This window comes from Typopeltis vanoorti, chromosome 9 (genome assembly GCF_054136105.1).
Source record: "Typopeltis vanoorti isolate ZY-2024b chromosome 9, IOZ_Tvanoo_1.0, whole genome shotgun sequence".
NCBI classification, from domain to species: domain Eukaryota; kingdom Metazoa; phylum Arthropoda; class Arachnida; order Uropygi; family Thelyphonidae; genus Typopeltis; species Typopeltis vanoorti.
The window spans coordinates 37,984,790-38,003,278 of record NC_143557.1 but is presented as its reverse complement, the minus strand read 5'-3'; the positions used below and the strand labels follow the sequence as shown (position 1 = coordinate 38,003,278).

The 18,489-nt window shown below is 34.9% G+C and overlaps 1 protein-coding gene across 1 annotated transcript in view; it reads right to left on the bottom strand.

Annotated features, from left to right (window-relative positions):
• The window catches only part of LOC150102981 (RNA demethylase ALKBH5-like), a 57,222-nt gene that overhangs the window by 5,062 nt on the left and 33,671 nt on the right, over nucleotides 1–18,489 (bottom strand). The window contains exon 3 of the mRNA XM_090397837.1: nucleotides 557–637. Within this exon, the coding sequence (XP_090253963.1) occupies nucleotides 557–637 (81 nt within the window). The remainder of the gene's footprint in view (nucleotides 1–556; nucleotides 638–18,489) is intronic.

Below are 18,489 nucleotides of genomic sequence, written 5' to 3'. Positions count from 1 at the left end.
GCTTTCAGGGACAATGCCTTAAAGCACTCAAAAACATTCAAGTACTTCAAAACAGTTAAAGATAGTTGAACTTCGATTGAAGATAACCCTTGTTCTGAACATGAGATGCAAGAACTGAATAAGCTCTTGCAAGTTGCGGATTTCTACTCAAAGGAACATCACAGTCATACTTCATCCACCTTACTAACCAGATTTTATCCCCTGTGACTTCTTTTTATTCTTTAAGCTAAAACTATAATGAAAGGGCAAAGGTTTCAAGACAAATGAAATGCAACAGAAGGTGGCAGAGCTATTCCTTTAGAACAGTTTTAATTTTAATGCTGGGTAACCTTGTATATGTTACCCAGCATTTTTCCTGCTTCTAAAAGCAGGAAAAATGCTGGGAACACTTGAGGCAGGAGGAGAATATTTCAAAGGAAATATATTCCCGTAGCCCATAAGCTTTGTATATATTTTAAATAATTTATGTTGAGGAACATTTTGAACAAACCTCATGTATGTAAGTATACATATACCCCCTCATTTAAATTTTACATAAAAAGCATATTAAACTTACCTTCTCAGGATAATGACTGCTCTTCGTTTCTTTATATCCTGAGGGCGTACACAGTGAGTAATGTTATCTGCTGCAAAGCCACTACAGATAATAAAAATACACATAATGGAATATTTCCTGGTAAATTTTAAGGAACTGCTTAATTTGTTTTATTTCAAATGTAGTAAAATGAGTAATAACTGATTTTCTTTGAACCAAGATAGGGTAGTTGTTTGGAAGAACAACTAGAATAGAGAGGGATGATAACATGTATTTTACTTAATGAATATTATGACCCATTAAGTGTTATTACTGGTTAGTGTTTTTAGCAAAGAGCCTTCATGACTCAGTTATTAAGGCAAATGCCCTTCTCGGATGCAAAGACCTACCCTCCCACCAACTCAAGGTTTTCATCCTACAAGACAGACAAAGTGGTTAGCATATACATGCAATTTAACAGACTTAGATCTAGATGTCTGTATATGTGTTTATATGTTTCTAATCTCCAAAATAAAAGAGAGGTGATTACCCATCAACTTCATCAGGGAGATCTCCCAGTTAATAACTGCTAGTATGGATTTTCCACTACAAATCCACAGTAGAATTTCTTGAATATGTTACCTATCATTGAACAAGTACCATGGAGAGATATGGATAAATCTACACTGTTAAAAATTTACAGATTTGGAAAGACTTAGAATAGAAAACTGCTCAGCAAACTTTATCTTTTATAAGTTTTTTTAATTAATTATAAGTTTATAAGTTTTGTAACAAAATTGATAGAAAAATAACAGATCAATTCGGAATTAAAGTTGTTGATTTGAAACTAGTCATGAAATTGTAACCGTGTTAGGCTGCAATATCTAGTTCATTCCTTGAGAGTAACACAGAGTGTGCCAAAAGACACCTTTTTTTATTTCTATTTATTTTCTTTCATTGTTTTTTTGTTATAATTTTTTTATGATTTCCTTAATTAAATAAACTCAAATGCTTTCAACCAATGTTTAATATGTAGCAGAAAGTGATCTATAAAATTTTCAAGTATTAAAAAATAGTTTTTTAATACTTGAAATTAACATTTCAAGTATTAAAAAAAATAAAAAATAAAATACAAACATCACTTTTGGATCATCCCGTATATATATATATATATATATATATCAAATGGTGGCAATCAGGTTGGAGGAGTTCTGGTACAAAGTTCATTCAGATGGGCATGCCACTGTATGAGTTAAGAACTGAACTATAATAAGACTGCTTTCAATATGGAGAATTCTAATTTCAGAGTAGAGGCTACATATAGTTACACCATCTAACAAAGCATAAGAGACTTACACCATATATGTTATTATGAAGGGAAGGAGGGGGACTTCTCCATAAAGAAATATTGTCTACTTTTTTCAAAATTGGGTTTCAGATTAATATGTGAATCCATGAATGTTTACCCATTCAGGGAAAACAACATAAAGTCATTACAATTATAAAATTTTGTTTCTTGTTCTATGAATAATTTTCTATTTGACAAACTTGTATTGTGGTTTTAATCTTTTAAGTTGCTTTATAATAATAATTATTATTACAGTAACCTCCACAGAGTCGTAGAGTCAGTGCCCACTTAACTAGCAGCATATTTATCATACTGAACTTGCAAGTTATTAACACTCTTTGCATTTAAAATGTATTCTGGTACATCCCTTGAGGATATGTATCAAAAGATAGTGATGAGAAGTGTATTATTTGATGTAACGGAAATACCTGTTGGATTTCTTCTCAGGATATGGACTGGTTATTACTAACACAATGTTCCAATATAAAAATGTGCACAAATTCACATGGAGAGAAGAGGCAAGAAATAAGAAAAGTCTCATTGACTATGTTACTGTTGAAAGTGATGTTTTCTCACTGGTGCAGGGCACTAGACTATACAGAGGATTTGAATCTGGAAGTGATCACCGTTTAGTCTTGAGCAGGATAAAATTGAATTTCATACTGAAAAGAAGAAGTAAGAAAGTTGTAAAGTGAATAAAAGTTGAGTAGCTCTCAGATAAACTGGTCTGGGTAGTGGCCTTGCCTTTAATGCATAGCATCATACATTGCCGCAAGGGGATGTGCTTTGCATTAGGGGAAAATACTAAGGAAAGTGATCGGATCTTACTCCACCTTTACCACGAGTTGCCTCAGACTTGAACTACGTTCAGGCGCAAACTTGACTTACTTGTCTGTTTGCTTACTTGGGAAAAAGGATTATAACCAAGTTATAAATTTGCTTGGTATCTTTAACATAGTATATACCTAAGGTAAAAAACTTTCTACATAAAGGATGCACATTATCCCCTCTATTATTCATTATCTATATGGATCACATTACGAAGGAAAGTGGTATTAAACCTGATATCAAAATTTTAGATGTTAATCTCAGCTCTTTACTTTATGTAGATGACGTTGTACTTTTTAAAAAATTCTGTAGAAGTCTGAAAGATTCTCTGACTAAATTGATAACTGTTGTGATAAATTAGGTATGGAAATGAGCAATAACAAGACAAAGACAATGAAAATAGGCAGAAACATTGAAAACCAATTTTAACTTATGGATCTGAGAGCTGGGTTAGAAATAAAAATACATGACCAAAGACTAGAGACTGTAGATATGAGAGCCACTGAGAAAAATTAGGGGCATGAACAGATGGATCAATGGCAATATCATATTAAAAATGACGATATTAGGAAAGAGCTTGACATTGTTTGCATCCAGGAATGTATTAGCAGAGCTAATCTCAGGTGGCATGGTTCTCTGCCATGTTGGCATAAAAAAAGACCTAGAAGACCAAGATATAGGTGGATTGATATAGTAAAAAGTGCCTTAGAAGACAGAAATATAAGATCTGATAATGTTGTCTTGACAGATAACAGATTGATTTGGAGCAATTTTTGTTGAAAGCAAGTTAGTACTGATGTAAGTTTTTCATGTAGTGCTATCATAACATCCTGTACACCCCTTGTGAGTACATGTCAGAAATTTGATGATGAAATTTTCACAAAGCAGTATCAAAAATTGAGACTGATGGGATGAAAATCAGCCAATTAAACAAAGACATTTTCTATAATCCATTTAGTTTATGTTCAGTAACCTAAACAAAGAGAGAAAGTCACTCCGGTTGAACAAACTGTATAGAATTAAAGATGGGCATCATCAAAGTAATAAGCCTCAATGGAAAAAAAAAGGTGCAGCTAGAAATAAAACAAGGAAATATCATTTTTAACATAAATGATTACTGAGACTAAGAAGACTGAAACAGGTGAGGTCCTTCTACAATAAGTATACAGTGATTTATTTAGTGCTAGGAATCAGGCACAGAGAAGAGTAGATATAGTACAGTATGAACAACAACAACAACAAACAAACAAAAACAAAAAAAAAAAAAAAACAGTACTGAACTTTGACATCTGTTTACTCCATAATATGTATTGTTGTATTTATTTAAGTACTGCTTTTTTTTTTTTTTTTTTTTTGCATGATACTGTATTTATTTAAGTTCTGTATCTAAAAAAATTCTTAAACAGAAGCAAAGTAGACAGTTTTTTAAAGGAGTACCAGACAGTGATATACTTGTCTATCTATGGTCCTAGAGATGTTCTTGTAAGGAAATATGAAAGCAATTTTTTTTTTTAAATCATTAGATAGGACTACCAGCATCAAAGAGAAAAAGAAACACTAGCTGATTCTTGGTGGGGACCTCAACTGCAGAGCAGGAAATTAAAGCAAATATACTGAACTTTGGAAAAATCTGGAGAGGAAAGAGCAAAATTTCTGTTCAGAATATGGACAAGTCATTGCTAACACTATGTTCTAATATACATGCATTAAAGCTGTGTGAAGAAAACCTACACCAAACGTCTTATTCATGCCTTTCGATTGTCCAAGCTACTAGAGTATGCAGATCTGAAAGAGGAAGTGATTTAGGTTCTTTATATTCTTCATTTCACTGAAATGAAGAATACATACTATTGTTCAAAAAGAATTAAGGAAGAATAATTCTCAGATATTAACTGTAGCCTCAACTACACAAATAGTCTGGGAAAAAGTAAAGGAGGTTTAAAACAAAAACGAAACCTCAGAAACCAAGTGGTAAAATCTCAAGAAACAATGACAGATTGATTCAGTAAGGAAAGAATATGGTGAAGTTTTTATATATATATATCACTCACATAGATTAGATGTTTCAGAATCTATAACAAAAACTGATGTATGGGTAAAGGTAAACAACCTCAAGCTCTCCTTTTTTGAACAGCTTGAGGCTGTAGTCTTTGGGAAGCACTTCATAAAGAAGGTGGTTCCAACTTACAACAAGAGTGGAAAGGAAAGGAGAGAGTGAAGAAGCAATTTTTGGTGGGTTAGCAGCTCAAATGTAAATGATGTCTTAAACAGATAGAAACTGAGGAAGCCACAAATGTTATGCATATATTACTAGAGGTAAATGTCAGCCTTAAAAGAGAAATCTGGTTGCTTGGTGAGCCAAGTGTTATTAAAGATAATAGAGGTGAAGTTTTTTTTTTTTTTTTTTAATGAAAAATAAAAAAACAAAACAGGAATGTTCTCTGGTAGCATTTAAGGTGACAAGGTTGTGTCATCAATCCACTGAAGAATAACATGAAGGTAAGCGTTTAAAACTATAGAGAAGGTTTGAAGTTAATGAAAGAACAGGGTTCCCTACGAGCTAGAGTAGATTATATAACAAGTCCTTGAGGCATGCCTCACTGGCAAAGAAATCTGGCTACCTAATTATAAAGGATGAAAATCAAAACATAAGATGCTTTGCATGGTTGTCATTTGCTAATCAGCCCATTATGGCAGATTATCAAAGGTCTTGGAAATGCTGACACACGTGGATAAGGGTTAGGAGAAAAGAAAAACATGAAACAACACAAGTTTCTCTAAATTTCCAGAATGCTGTATCTATCTTCAAATAGACAACATAGGTGAGATTTTATTTATTTATTTATTCTTTTTTTTAATGAAGAACCCATCCATGAAAGGTTGGTAAACCTATAATACACTAGTACTGCGGATGGGCAATAATGAAATTATTCACATTTAACTCGAAAAGTTGCAGACTGTATTCCTTGAGAAACATGAGACTGCAGGTTGTTCAAGAGGGTGGCAGTGGAGGGGTTGAAGGAAGAGAAGAAGAAACAGTTAATGTGTCCAAATCTGTGGATTTGGAGTTGAACTGTGAGAGGGTGTTGATTGGCATTGGTAACTAGCATTCGTTATGTAAAATTATGGAGATAAGATCACTACTATGAAAGGAGTAACAACATTACTTTCCCTAAATTTCAACCTTCATATTAATGTCATCTGGAATACATACATATATATATATATATATATATATATATATATGTGTATAAAATGATAAGCCTTTTTATGTAACGTTTTTTGTCAAGTTATTTGAAAAAAATTTGAAACTCAGGGGCTACCCTGAGTGTTGAGTCATCAGAATTCAAGGAGAACCAGCCTACCAGTCCGGAACTCAAGAAGTTGGGCGCCGTAGGAGCCTGGGCATACCCCCTTTTGAGTCTTCAAAATTCGAGTCATCAGAATTCAAGGAGAACCGGCGTACCAGTCCGGAACTCAGGGAGATCGGAGCCTCCCCTTTTGGAGACTTGACACTCAGGGGCTACCCTGAGTGTCGAATCTTCAAAATTTGAGTCATCAGAATTGAAAGAGAACCGGCCTACCAGTCCGGAACACCGTTGGGCGCCTGGGGGGGGGGGGGGCAGAGCCCCCTGGTATATATATAGAGAGAGAGAGAGAGAGAGAAAGAAAGATGTTACAATTCAAACAATATATACCAAATTACCACTAATTTGGTCAACTGTTACCCTACTAGTCACCTCTGGTGAAGAAAAAACAAAACACTGCAGTCAAAGTTACAGTCCTATTATCCTTTAACAATTTATTATTAGTGGTGGCGAATCAGTATTTAAAATCAGGTTTGAAGTCTGTTATTGTCAAATTATGCCTATAGTAATCAATGATTAGAGTTAAAGATTGCTGGTGGTCTACATTCCTAATTATTATGACCTGTTAGAACAAGCATTATATGAATCAGATGTGTGCCAACCATATTCTTGAGATTTTTAAGCCATCACCATTCAGATTAGGGTTGCTGATTACAATTTCTGTCTTGTTTAAATTTGTATTCATACTAGGTTTTGGTATGTTGTAAGCAATAGGTGTAAGAAACAGTGAAGAGAAGGGACAGATTTTACAGTTATTAAAAAAATTTGTCATTTGTTCCTTTTCAGAGAGGAATCATGCATCCTGTTTTACCAATATATGGCAAGTTAAGTGATCCAGTGGAGAAAGGAAATATTTGCAGGAGTTAAATAAGTTCTTTAACTTTGCAGGAGGTTTAAAAAGATGGTATTAATGCTACCCAAATATATAACCTTAAATTAGTGTAATTTATTTTATTTTAAGCAGCAGTCTTATAAAGAATTTTGTTCATTCTGATATACCAAAAATTGTTTTGTAATGCTGATAATTTGTCATTACACTTAACAGCTTAGTCATTGGAATTAAACTGTTACTGTTCTGTTTTTAAAGGTATTAATGACTCCAAGTTTTTGTGATAGGTGGTGGTAAGAGTTTTATTTATGTAATGGCCAGTATGTGTGGGCTTACAGTAGACAATTATTATTATACAGGCACCTCCATGGAGTCCAAAGACTCATTGTGGGAGATCCAATCTATCATATCTCTCCTTGAACAGAGTAACAGACAAAGCACTCACAATGGACTCTGGCAACTCATTCCACTCATTCACAACTCTGTAAGCAAAAAATCTAGTCCTCACATCCCAACTAACCACACTTTTATTCAACTTCCAGGGATGACCCCTTGTTCTGGTCCCTCTAGCCAAGTGCTGAAATCTCCCTTATTTTCCCTTGCATCAACCCTATAAAATCTTTTAAGCAATTTAAATGTTTCTATCATATTCCCTATTTTTCTCCTATCAACCAACTTCTGCAATCTACACATCCTCAATCTATCCTCATAGGAAACACTCAACAGGACACTCATCTCTGAATCCTCTCCACTGCTTCCTCATCCTTAAGAAACCAAGGAGACCAGACTTGAGCCCAGTAATCCAGATGTGGGCATATCAAGGGCCTATAAAGAGGAATGACAATTTCCTTATCTCTACTTGTTAATGTGTTCTTTAATAGGCAAGTAATTAATCTTATGGGCTACCTTAGCAACATGTTCTCTAAACTTTAACTCTGTCTACCACCACCCTAAATCTTTAGCTTCATCTATTTCCTGGAGAACAATGCCATCAATACGATACATGGCTTGTAATCTATTTTTCCCAAAATGCATAACTTTATATTTCAACACATTAAACTGACAACTGTTACGTTTTGCTCATACTGACAACCTATTTAAATCGTCCTGCAAGCTTTCCACATCACCATGAGTACATAATTTCGCATCATCAGCAAACAACTGAATATTTCCTTACAGGTTATTTCCTATATCATTTACGTATAAATTAAACAGTAACAGTCCCAGCACTGAACCTTGTGGCACACCACTAGCCACCTGTGTTTGCCTCGATTCTGCCCCTCCATATACCACTTTTTGATATCTGTCCAGTAGCCACCCTTTTATTCACTTAACCAGTGTCATATCCATTCCCATTTGTTCTAATTTGCATAACAGAGTTCCATGCAGTATTCTGTCAAATGCCTTTGCAAAATCATCATGCAGCCATTTCCTTTATCCAACTCAGCTGTCACTATTATAAAAAAGTTAGTAAATTACTAAGGCATGACCAAGATTTCACAAAGCCATGTTGACCCTCATACAGTATCATATTTTTGTCTACCCATTCTTGAATTCTTTTTTTGACCAATTTTTCTAGTACTTTTACCACCAAGCCTGACATACTGATTGGTCTATAATTTGCTACTGCAGTCTTAGAACCTCCCTTGTTGAAGGGAATTATTTTGTCCTCTTTCCACTCCATTGGAAATCTACTGGAGCTGAGATTTAAAGAGCCTAGTCAGAAGCAATGCCAGTTCCCTTGCACATTCTCTCAAAACCAGAGCTGATATCCCATCTAATAATTCCACAGCTGTATTTACATCGAGATTCTGCAATATCAAGAACCTCCAATTCATCCACTTATGTTCCCACATCAATATCTGTCACATGTTAAAGCAATAACCTCACTAGGATGATATAGCCTTGAAAAATGGTCATCCAGTAACTCAACTAATTTATCTGCTTCTGTCTCCTCATGACCATCATCACTCATTAAGGATAATCTTCTATAGTCATCATTCCTTTTACTTGATGGAAATTCCAAAGAGGTCTTTCATAATGAAAGAACTCTTTGGAATTTCCTTTGGCCTGCTTGGCTAGATTCTTCTCATAATCTGATTTTGCTTTCCTTGCCATGCTGGTCACCTTTCTTGCCTGAGACATGTACTGTTCATGAGTTTGCTGGTCACCTTTCTCTTTATATACCTGCCACAGCATTTTCTTCTTCTGCAGCTCATGCTTAATGACAATTACTCATCCATCTAACTCTTATCTGATTAACCTTCATTACCCTTAGGTATACAATTTAATACTGCTTTCTCTAGATGACCCTTAACTATTTCCCATGCACTAACATCCTTACCCTGCTGTATCGTATATTCTTACGAAAGCATATTTGTCTCTGCATTCTCCACCTACTGACTTACTTGGCAAGAGCTTTTAACACGATTCCCCTTTTTTCCAATTACTCAAAATTTTTAGGTCCATTGTGATTTGTTTTTCTTTTCTTCCCCCATATGTCTTTCTGGCTGAATCATGCATATTTTCTTCAGATTTTGCCAATGATTTTTAAGTAATCCCCAGCCACAAAAGGTTGTAAACCTATGAGGGTGGTCTGAAAAGTTCTCGGCCTTAACCATAGATGGTAACGCTATCGGCAAGATTTTTTTTCTAAAGTTGGTATATCTGTCATAAACATTCATGTGAAATTGCAAGTCATTCTATCAAGTAGTTTATTTTATACAGCTGTCTGAAGGAAAAGTGTTGTCTGTATCTCTTCAAATGGATAAAATTGAATATCTTGCAGTTATATTTCTAAAAGAAGGTTTAACACCAAAAGAAATTCATTCGAAGTTCATAAAAGTTAATGGGCACTCTTCTCCTTCATTTTCGACAAATAAGAAATGGGCTCCCAAGTTTAAACATGGCCATACCAGCCTTGAAGATAATCCACGTGAAGGACGTCCAAAAAGTGTAACAACACCAGAAATCATTGATCAAGTGCATGATATGGTATTGGATGACTAGCGAGTCAAAGTGCGTGAAATTGCTGAGACTATAGGCATTTCAAAAGAACGTGTAGGATATATTTTGCATGAAGAATTGCATATGAAAAAGCTTTGTGCAAGATAGGTGCTGCTCTTGCTCACAGTAGATCAAAAATGCATTCGCATGAAAATCTCTGAACAGTGCTTGGAGCATTTAAACAAGAATAAAACTGATTTTGTGTGTCGATCTATTTCTATGGATGAGACTTGGATTCACCATTACACACCAGAATCCAAACAGAAGTCAAAACAGTAGACAGAAGCCTGTTGTTCAGCGCCAAAGAAGACATAGTCGGTTCCATCAGCAGGAAAGGTCATGGCACATCAGTGTTTTGGGATGTTGAAGGCATTTTGTTTATTAATTATCAATAATAAACAAAAAAAATAATATCAAAAATAAAACAATAACCGGGGAAAATTATTCTGATCTTTTAACCAGACCAGACGAACAAATTCATGAGAAAAGACTCGGTTTGCAGAAGAAAAAAATCATCTTTCATCAGGACAGTGCACCTGCCCACAAAAATGTTTTGGCAATGGGAAAATTAAGGGATCTGCACTATGAATTGTTGGCACATCCAACCTATTCCCAGATTTGGCTCCCTCTGACTTCTATCTCTTTCGAAAACTAAAACTCTCCCTCGCTGGTCAGCGTTTTTCTTCGAATCAAGAGGTGATTGCAGCTGTAGAGGGGCATTTTTCAGATCTTACTGAAAACCACTACAGGGATGGAGAATGGCACTGGAGCATCGCTGGAATAAATGTATTAGTCTTAAGGGAGATTATGTTGAAAAATAAAAATAATTTTGAAATTATAAATTCGTTTTTTCATTGTTAGGCCAAGAACTTTTCAGACCATCCTCGCATAAGACTTCAGTACCATGGGTGAGCCAAGGATTTTTTTTTCAATTTTTATTAATTTTTTTGTATTTTTTTATTTATGTTTTACAAAATCCAGAAACTCTACCCTAGAGACTAGACAGACCTTTTCCTGAATTGGAGGAGCCTCAAACAAGTTTTCTCAAACAACATTTTATTTTGCACAACTTGCAAGTCCTCACCATTCTTATAAAAATTAGAAATATCATTAAACAAAAACAATTAATTTAACAAGATTGATTTTCATTTGCTTCACTGCTAACTGTAATTCTCTGAATTTTAGTACTGAAGCAAGCTTATTTTCATAAGTCAGGATGTGATTTAGCTTAGTGTAATTATATAATTAAGCATTTTATATGATGAAAATGCTTTCTTTTCTTTTTTTAAATAGTATTATTTAAAAAGAAATTAATGTTGCAAAGACAAGTTGAAGACCAAATCACATCCATGATGTAACATGGTGAAAAATTAGTCTGGCTCCATTGCTAGTGTTTCTTATTGAGTTATATTTATGAATAATTTATAATTCATATACCTTTGCCCTTCATCATGGAGCATAAATTAAATAAATATGTAAACTACACTTTTTAGTTTTGTGAAGTACAAAGCTGAAGGAGAAGGTAAGAGATCAGAATATACTAAAAACATGGAGAAAAGAGTTCTGTTGTGTCATTAACTAAAAACAATTGACAAATGCTTTGAAGTCATTCAAATGGTTGTACTATGAAGATAAAGTTGCATTCTGTCTTCTTCTTCTTCAACCTTTTGGTTCTGTCCACTGTTGGACAAAGTTCTCCCCCATGATATTCTCGGTTTTCTGCCTCTCCCATCCATCGCACTCCTGCAATTTGTTCCACTTTATCCCTCCACCTTCTTCTCGGTCTTCCTCTTTGTCTTGCTCCATCCATTGGTCTCCACTCAGTTGTTTTTCTAGTCCATCTCCCATCACTGCATCTGGCAATATGGCCAGCCCATCTCCGCTTAGCCTGTTTAATGTATTTTACAATATCCATGACATCTGTTTGAGATCTTATCCAGGTATTTGTCTTCCTATCTTTTAATGTTATTTTTAGCATACTTCTTTCCATGTGATGTCGTGTTGTTCTCAGCTTTTTGTTTAGGGCTTCTGTTAAAGTCCCTGTTTCTCCTCCATATGTTAAGACAGGAAGTATGCACTGGTCGAAAGCTTTCCTTTTTAGACTCATAGGGATGTCACTTCTGAATATGTCTCTCATTTTCCCATAAGCCATCCATCGAAGGTGAATACAATCTCTTTTCTTTGGCACTCCTCAAAGAATAACAATTGGCCCAAATATACATATGAATTAACTTATTCTATTTCATGGTTTTCAACTTTGATAGTTCTATGGTTAATATATTTATTCATCATTATTTTTGTTTTTTCTCTATTTATTTTTAATCCAATTACTCTGGAGGCTTCATTTAGCTGATTTAACCTTTCTTCTAGATCTTCAAGATTATCTGCTATTAGGACAATATCATCTGCAAATTTCAGATGATGCAGCATTTCTCCATTTATGTTTATTCCTTTTGTTTCCCAATCAAGACTTCTAAAGACTTCCTCTAGTGCAGCTGTAAATAATTTGGGAGATATGGTGTCGCCTTGTCGGATGCCTTTTTGTATTGGGAACTTTTCACTGTTTTTATATAATTTAATTACAGAAATTGCATTATTGTAAATATGTTTTAGTGTTTCAATAAATGGTTTCTCAGTTCCCTGGGTTTTGAGTGCTTTTTCATAGTCTATATAGGCTAGACAGAAGGGCTTATTGTATTCAATTGATTTTTTAATGAGCTGTCTTAATGTGTGAATATGGTCCAAAGTATTGTAATTCTTTCTAAATTCAGCTTGTTCCTGTGAATAAGCTGGATTTAGAAAGGGTATGCATTCTGTAATGTATACAAAATACCCTGGGACAGCTGACAGAAACTCCAGATTAAGACAAGGTTTTTGAGGTCTTTTTAAAGTGAAAATAATTAGATTGCATGAGACATTCAATTTTCAAAAAAATGTTGTGGGAGAGACTTGGCCCAGGAAACACAGCACTGCTTTCCAAAGAAAGATACATTGTAAAATGTTTTAACACCTGAAATGCAGCCTATTATAAAGCTAAATTCGATACACCATTTACTGGCTTTAAAATTTTTATATCAAAGTGAGAAATATAAAGAATTTGTCAGTTAGGTGGCATTAAAGAAAAATTTGTTAAGGAAATCAAAGAATCTCTTCTAGATGCTTCTACAGATATTTTAGATGAGATGCATTGATAAAAATTGGAAGCATTTGTTTACATAATTCCTCTCCAAAACTGAGTTGCAATGTACTCTGATAGATGAGAGAATGAAATGAATCAGTTCCTGAAGACTAGTAATTGGTCAGCAGACAGTGGAACAAAATAGCATGTAACATATTGGGATAAAAACAAGGGACTAGTAGCAAAATTAAAGAAAGACAAGGCAAATCTTTCAGATTATTGCTTATTTGAATTTGGCTGTTTTTAATTCTATTAAAGATGTTCTCTTTGTTGCTGAAATGAAGATAGTGCAAATTACACACACACAATTCATACTACGGGTGAGGAAAAATGTTTCGTGACCAATAGAGATTTATGTGATATTTCTGAAAAGTGACTCTAATCATTATAAATTTGACTCTTTAACCTGATCTGAATTATGCAGTATACCTGCTGTAATACTTTGATAACTTCATATTTCAGGTTCTGATGGCTTTTTCTACCTAAGCAATGATATTTACTTATAACTGCATTCCTCTAATTTCATTATGAAGGCTTCTGTGATATGCAGATACGATGGAAATGCAAGACTGATATTAAACCAGATAGAATAACTTTCTAGTAAAAAATGTTTATTTGGATACTCAACTAGTTTCGTGAAAAAAAACTGTACTTCACACCGTCAGGATATGTAGTGAATGCAATACAAAATTAAGCTGCAAAACAGGTAACGATCACAATGTAAATGTTTGAAAGAAAGAGACTAATAACATAATGCATGCCAATGGCTTTCATATGTACCAGATGTTTTATGAGAGAGAGGACTATGCTTGATGTAATATCATCCGTTGTTTCACTGTTGTGGATGTTTTATTATTTCTACTGACCCTTTGAATGCTCCTGAATAGAAACTGTGATCTATCTGGATCACTGTAGTTTGCTGCCACAATACTTTATGTTTAGTTTCATGTGAAGCCAATTTTTTACTATGAAGTCATTCTATGTGGTTTAATTACAATTTATTTATTTATTTATTACAATGCATTACAATTTCAGCATTCTTCTAATGTTTTCTACCATCATGCTGTCTCACTGCTTGTTTTATTTAACAGTCTTTCAAAGGAACAACTCAGGACATCTAGAATATTTTTGATCATTTTTATGTCACCTTTATCATTTCTGATTTCTTTTTAAGTGTTCTTTCTTCAATTTCTAAACTTTTTAAGCAGCCTCCAAAATATTTTGCAAACTTTCTGATATTACAGTCTTCCCCTGACTTATTTTCCACATTTAACACATTTCCACAATGTTAACCACATTTAAGTGTCTAAGTACAGGAATTATCCAGATGTAAAAGCAATGCTAACTGCTTAAGGAGTATCACGAGAGAGAGATAAAAGTTTGGCAATGTTACTCTCCCAAAGATATAATTTAGGGTTCATTGCAAGTACAAAATATGGAATGAATGAACACTGTTAATGATCAATACTAGAATATTCCGGTATAACCTGCACAGCAGTGGTAATCTCAAAGTAAGAAATAGAGAATTCATTCCTTTGCGGTTACATGGCGATCAGAATTCAATGCAAAAATTATGGAAACAACTACCATGTTAGAGAAAAAAACTTCAGTTTAATATAAACCAAAATAATCATATGGAATATACACATATATACAAAGAAAACAAACTGCACTACAATCTACATGGTATGCTAAAGTTACATTGATTTGGTCAACCATTAAAACTACTGGCCTGATCTCTGGTGAATAAAAACTTTACTACATCAACACTAGAGACCTGTTAATATTATTATCTATTTGGCTGCAAAAATAAATTAAGCTAGAGAGTAACATGTTAACAAAGTTACTCATATACTGCCAGCCCGATTGGTCGAGTGGTTAGCGTATCTGCTCTCAAGCCAAAAGGCTGCGGGTTCGAATCCCACCGTGGCATGGATGTTTGTGATTGTCTGTGAAAAATACTAGTGGTGGTGGACAGTAGACGGCGTTGGTGGATGAGGTTGAGTGATGGAGACTCCCTTAAGGTGTCAAATAATAATAATAATATAAGTATACGTATAAATCAGTGGTCGCCAAAGTGGTCGATATCGACATACCCCAGGGGTCGATATAACATTGTTAGGGGGTTGATAGAAAAATATAAGACATCATTGTATGGGTAATATTTAATTCGGTTAACTTGGATTACCTCCATCCTGAATGACAACACAATTAAGATTGAATCGTGGAAGCAGTGACATGAATAGGACCTGTAACATGGAGCAAGGTCATGAAAATAGTTACGGAGGCCAATCAAGTAGGCCAAAATGACGTATTTACCAATAAATGGATGTGTGGTTCCCGCCCAGCCGGCGCGACGAGAGCGAGATTGCAACACGTGCGCGGTTCTTATTTACTTATACGTATTCGATCCCAGTCTTATTTTTTGTGCATCAACATACAAGTGAGCGTTAATGTTCTAACATTCATCAACATACATATTATAATTCAATCGTTATTCATTCATGAACTAGACTTCTCTATGTTGCAGAGATGAGCAGGACTGGTAGTAATACCAGTGATAGTAATAGTAGTAGTAATATAATAATATATACTATATTATACATACAAGAAACACTGTAACTATAAAATAAACAATCTAAAATCTCACATAAGTGACTTTTTTGCTTGTCCAATTATAATTACATAATAGTAAAATAGAGGGGGTCAATAAAAAGTCAAGAAACTCTTGAAGAGGTCGACGGTCAAAGAAGTTTGGTGACCCCTGGTATAAATTAAACCAAATAGTATGGATGGTGGCCAATAAAAGCTGAAATAATTGTTTAAGAGTCCTAAAGTGGGGTGCTTAAGGGTCAAAGCTGTATAACTGAGAGGAGATCTCCACATAGCCTTTAAAGGAATGTGGAGAACCGACCAGGGCTTCTGACCTAATGTCCAATCCTCACCTTCTCGTGGTGCACCCTGTTGGGTATCTACTAGGATACTGAAAGGACGAGGATGGGCTGGCAATTTGGGATTTAGCCGACCAAATTGTATTCTTATTGGTTAAACCAAAATAAGAATAAAATGATGGTACAACATGACAAAATTTCGTGCTGGCTGGGGCGTCGCCCGGTTAAACAAGGCCCACGTTGTTTTCGCCAGGGAACCAGGGCAAACAGCGAAAAGTCAGCTACTGGAACAAATCTGAAAATAAACCCCAACTCAACATCACCAGAGTTAAAGATCGGTACTATCAACGTAAGAAGCCTGAATGGCAAAGAAATGGAGCTAGCTGAGGAATTAGATAAGTACCAGAGCAACATAATAGGGGTGACTGAAACAAAAAAGACCAAAACTGGTGAGATCTTTCTGAACAATAAATACAAATTGTTATATTCAGGAAATGACAATCAAGGAAAAGAAGGAGTAGCCATAGTATCCAACACAAAATACGAGGCTAATCTTCTTGAATGGCAGTCAGTCTCAAGTAGAGTAAAGTGGGCAAATATGAGAATGGGGAACTGGACAATGAGACTTATTTGTGCCTATGGTCCCACAGAAGGTTCTACTAAGGTAGAAGTGGATGAATTTTTTGAGGCTTCAGAAAAAGCAACTGACACAATGAAAAATGAAAAGTTGGTCCTTGTTGGGGATCTAAATAGCAGAGTAGGAAATGATTGTGAGACATACAAAAATATTTTGGGAAAATTTGGAGAAAAGAACAAAGCTAATAATAATGGCAAATATCTGTTGGATTTCAGCTCAGGACATGGACTGGTTATTACTAACACCATTTTCCAACATAAAAATGTGCACAAATTCACATGGAGAGAAGAGGCTAGGAATAAGAAAAGTCTCATTGACTATGTTATTGTTGATAGTGATGTTTTCTCCCTGGTGCAGGACACCAGTGTGTACAGAGGATTTGAAATTGGAAGTGATCACTATTTAGTCTTGAGCAGGATAAAATTGAATTTCATATTGAAAAGAATAACATGTAAGAAAGTTTTAAAGCGAATAAAAGTTGAGCAACTCTCAGATGTGAACTGTAGGCTAAAATACACAAAGATTATTGAAGAAAAAATGAAAGAGTTTGAGAACAGGAATCAAACCTTGGAGATTCAGTGGCAAACTCTGAAGAAAACATTGATTGATTCTGCCAGAGAGGCATGTGGTGAGGTTATATGTAAGGATAAAAAAATCAGAACTCCCTGGTGCACACAGGAAGTTAAAGAGGCAGTGAAGGAAAAGAAGAAAGCATACCAAAGTTCCTGTCAAATAAGTCAGCTTGTGCTCTTAGAGAATATAGAGACAAATGCAAGAATGCTAAACACCGTGTAAAACTAGCTAAACAAAAGTCATGGGAGGACTTTGGCAAGAATATAGAAAATAAATATCAAGAAGGTGGCAAAATATTCTGGAGGTTGTTGAAGAAGCTTAAGAATGGAGGAAAGAGTGCTGTAAAAGGAATTAGAGATGATAAAGGTGACATGAAAACGGGAGAAAAAGATATCCTTGAAGTATGGAGTAATTGCTTTGAAAAACTGCTAAAAGAAACAAGCAGTGATGACAGCACAGTGGTAAAAAACACTGACCAGGCATGCAGTCAGGAATACATATCCATACTAGAAGTAGAAAAAGCCATCAAAGGCTTGAAATGTGGAAAGGCAGCAGGAGTAGATGATATTCGACCAGAAATGCTGAAGTATGGTGGTATAAGTCTTACAGTGGCTGCACTGCATAGTTCAGAAAGCCTGGACAGAGGGACGAATTCCCGATGATTGGAGTAGAGCTCTCATAGTACCCATATATAAAAAGGGAAATAAAACTGCATGTGAGAATTACAGAGGTATTTACCTACTGAGTGTTCCTGGCAAGATCTATGCAAGTATACTTGAGAAACGGTTGAGAAGAATTGTGGAAGAAAAGCTTGGTGAAGAACAAGCTGGATTCAGGTCAAATAGAGGCTGTCAGGATCAGATCTTCACTTTACGACAAATAGTCGAGAAAGCATGGGAATATAACAAAGATCTGTATTTAAGTTTTATCGATCTGGAAAAGGCATATGACAAGGTGCCAAGAGAGAAGCTATTCAATACGCTTCAGTTATATGGTGTCAATGGGGCATTATATCAAGCAATACTTAGTCTTTATTTGAGTTGTAAGTCAGCAGTTAGAATTGAAGGAAGTACAGGAAGATGGTTTAATGTTAAATCTGGTGTGAGACAAGGATGTACATTATCCCCTCTGTTATTCATTATCTATATGGATCACATTATGAAGGAAAGTGGTATTAAACATGATATCAAAATTGGAGATGTTAATGTCAGCTCTTTGCTTTATGCGGATTATGTTATACTTCTAAATAAATCTGCTACAAGTCTGCAAGATTCTCTGACTAAATTGAATAGCTGTTGTAATAGATATGGTATGAAG